Source organism: Diorhabda sublineata, chromosome X (genome assembly GCF_026230105.1).
Source record: "Diorhabda sublineata isolate icDioSubl1.1 chromosome X, icDioSubl1.1, whole genome shotgun sequence".
In the NCBI taxonomy this organism is placed as follows: domain Eukaryota; kingdom Metazoa; phylum Arthropoda; class Insecta; order Coleoptera; family Chrysomelidae; genus Diorhabda; species Diorhabda sublineata.
Window position 1 is genome coordinate 5,915,360 of NC_079485.1, and position 3,468 is coordinate 5,918,827.

The 3,468-nt window shown below is 29.9% G+C and overlaps 1 protein-coding gene across 1 annotated transcript; it reads right to left on the reverse strand.

Moving 5' to 3' along the window:
* Window positions 1-547: 547 nt before the first annotated feature.
* Window positions 548-2,327, reverse strand: LOC130451300 (uncharacterized). Its single transcript, XM_056790240.1, has 2 exons — window positions 2,287-2,327; window positions 548-974 (listed from the first exon to the last, which is right to left on the reverse strand). The coding sequence occupies exons 1-2, from the start codon at window positions 2,305-2,307 to the stop codon at window positions 696-698; spliced, it is 300 nt and encodes a 99-aa protein (XP_056646218.1). The 5' UTR covers window positions 2,308-2,327; the 3' UTR covers window positions 548-695.
* Between the last annotated feature and the right edge of the window lie 1,141 nt (window positions 2,328-3,468).

Here is a 3,468-nt window from a genome sequence, read left to right on the forward strand (position 1 = left end):
TAAAAAAAACATAAGTAGTACACTTAATGGTCAAGATTTAAAGATCGAGGTTGGTTCCCAAATCTTTAATATAAGTACCATCCCTTAAAACTCTTGGAAAATGCCTCTAGAGTCGCTAGAGAAGCAAGTTTGTAATTATACGCTTTAGAGCCTTGTACTATGTTTAAATGTGATTGAGATGGATGAATTTTACCATTATGTGATGAATAAGTGCATGAGGAACTCTACTTAGAACACTATTACAGAATAGAAAGAAAAGAAAATGTATGCATAAAATGAAAGATGAATGAGAACATAAAATAAAAATTAAACAAAGCATATAATATGTAAAATGTCAAAAGAGACAGTAATGAATAAAAGTGAACACTTAATCTGTAAATTTTTATTGCAGGGATAGATTTATATCCGAACAGTTCTGCATAGTAGGAATACCCAGTATATTATTGTATTCTGTATATCAAACATTATTATTTAGTGTACTTATTTACACCTTCATATTATGGTTTTGAACTATCAAATGATATCAATAAAACAATTATGTTTTATGGTTCAATATTAATTTATTATTTTTTGAGATTGAGAAGTAAAGAGTGCGTTAAAGAACAAAATTGAAAGTCATTTGATAAACTTTCCGCTGATGCATGAGAAGCCGCTTTTGTTAGTTAATGTATTTAGAAAAATTTATATCAATTCACTTAACTATTGAAAAACTGCAAAGCGACAATGACATAAGATGTTATGCTTCCAATGATAAAACCCATCATAGTAGAATTGGCCACGAAAAAACCAGATGCTGTAAAATATGGTTTTCTATTCACCGCTTGTTCAATTAAAAATTTCAGTTCTCTTATAGCGTCTATGTTCTGCAAAGCGTTATTGTCCAAGCAATTTATAATTCCGTAACATATTGTAATGGTTTTGGTGGCTTCTTTTGATAAGTTTTCACCTGCTAATGCTAAGGCCGCAATTTTGATCTAAAATATACAGATATGAACTATTTGTCATTTTTATCATAAAAATTGTTAGAAACAAGCTATTTCTGTAGTTAGTACAGCTCGTTACGATAAGGAAAAATTGTAAAAACAATTGCTAGTTGTATTAATTGGCGGTTTAATTGTGTATTTTATAAATTCATTATCAGTGATTCATTTTCTAATCTATAAGGGTAAGTATATCTCAACTACATTTACTAAGTATCTACACATACTTCATTTTATGTAAAAGAGAAAGATTCAAATAAAGAAGTCAGTATCATGGAAATTAGAATATATAATAATCATAGTTATATTTCGTTAGAACTTGTTTTCTTGTAGTCCACGGGCTTAAGATGTCCTCATACAAAAAAAAATAGCAGGAGTTAAGTCTTGAGAACGAGGAGCGTCATTACTTATATCTATTCATTTATTTAAAAATATGGTGGAGCTCCATATTATATGTACCATATTATTGTGTCTTCGAAGTTGTAGAGGTAATTCGTCTAACAAATCTGGTAAAAGTGTAAGTAGATGTCTCCCGTTAATCTTTGTGGAAGAGTGGAAGAATAGGTCCAACAATCAAATTGCTAATTATACAAATCCAGCCATTAAGATTAAATTAGTGTTGAAAATGAGTTAACTTCATGTCTTGTGGCTTTTCAATTGCATCAACGAGTTTATTATAGAAATGGGTCCTTGTGAAACAAACTTTCATCCGTAAGCAAAATAGAGTTGTCAGATCTGATTTTCTTAATCATTAATAAAGCGACAAAATCTTCGGCGCATTAAGATATCATGCTTAGAAGCTCTTGAGCTGCTATTTATGGTGTGGATCAGGACTAGTTCCCTACCCATTCATCTAGTACTGACTTCTGGATCCTCTTCTACACGTTATAAAATTTTCAGCTTCAGAAATCCCTACAAAATGCTGCGCTCCATAATCAGCAATTGCAGATTGTAGAGTGACTGGTCTCCTGAAGACGTCGCTCAACCACAGCAATTGTTGGGTAATTTAGTCTTCGACTATTTGAAAACACCTTATTGAATTTCAGAGTATTTTCTTCACAAAATCCAATCAAAAATAAGCTCATTCATGAAGAGCAGACACATAATTTTGTTTTGATTATTTAATAAAAAAAAAATGTTTTCAAAATTTTTATTCGAATATGTAGTAAATTGTTAAGTTCTTTTTCATAAAAAGTTTTGCATGACCAAAAATCATACATATGAAAATTCTTAAGGTTAAAATTGTGTCAAAAATTCAAAATATATGTTTAAAATAAAGATATTTCGAAAACAGAAATATACTCACTAAATTTTCAGTAATCCACATAACGCTAACAAATACCAACATTTTATTCGTTTCGTCCAAAAAAGCATTTTTTGTAATAACAACCAATATAATTACCATTAAATATCCGAGACAAAAAGGCACAACAAATAAAACGAAAAAGAGTAGAGAGTTTCCATACAAATCATTAACCAAATCTACCGACAGACAGAGATCACTATAAAGTTTATTCATGATTTTTAGATCTATTTTAGCTCTTAGGTGTGTTAACAAAACAATCTTCGAATCATAAATTTTAGCAGGATTATAAAAATAATGTGATCCATTTATTTTTCTCAACATTCTGTTTATAGTAGCAAACTTTCGTTCAATTTCTGTTGCCAGCCATACCCAAAACAGCATTGCAATTGTGATTTGATAATACATCAAATTCCTTATATAGTACTGTCGATATGTTTTTGGCGATTCGGCTATATTCCAGGAATAACAATCAAAAATTAAAATTACTGAAATTTCCACATGAGCAGCTAATAGATATATTGTTAATCGAGTAACACTTAAGTGGGTGTTTCCAAATCTATCGACACTTTTCAGAATATTCAAGATAATTTGAAGTTTTCGGGGATGGATGAATATGGTTTCGATTTTTGTTATAACAACAGCAACTGTTAAAAAAAAACAAGCGATTTGATCACTGATTTCTATTATGAGATTTAGTTTTTTATATGCCACCACAAAAAGTTTCATATATGCGGAATAGCCGTAAGCAAAAAGTAGAACTAAAATTAAAAATGCAGTGTTATATTTCCAAAATTTCGAATGTGAACGCGGTGATGCCACTCCTAGTATAGTTAAATACGTTAATATTCGATTAAACCTTTTATTTTTAGTCTCGTGGGCCATGGTGCAAAGAAGTACAACAAATCGTGACTAACTATTTACTCTATTCCTAAATGTACACATTTATGTATTTTTATTCGTCACAATTACTTTTATTAATGAATCACAAGACTTCAGTCCAATTTGGTTTTCTTTGATTTATGTAATCATCCAATTTATTATATGTTTCGGTTTGTTAACTTCGGTGATACTATTAACAAGTATTTTTGGAATGCTGAGATGAAACTGTGTTTCGACTTAAAACACCAAAATTTAGTTTAACTTTGAAATATACATAAGAATTGAGTTTGTATACAGCGTCCA

What these genes read in the sequence shown, in the direction of transcription:
- LOC130451300 (XM_056790240.1), bottom strand. Translation starts at nt 2,307, where the DNA reads ATGTGGATTACTGAAAATTTA. An exon ending in TGTGGATTACTGAAAATTTA is followed by an intron (nt 975 to 2,286) that starts GTGAGTATATTT and finishes TGTATATTTTAG; the next exon opens with ATCAAAATTGCGGCCTTAGC.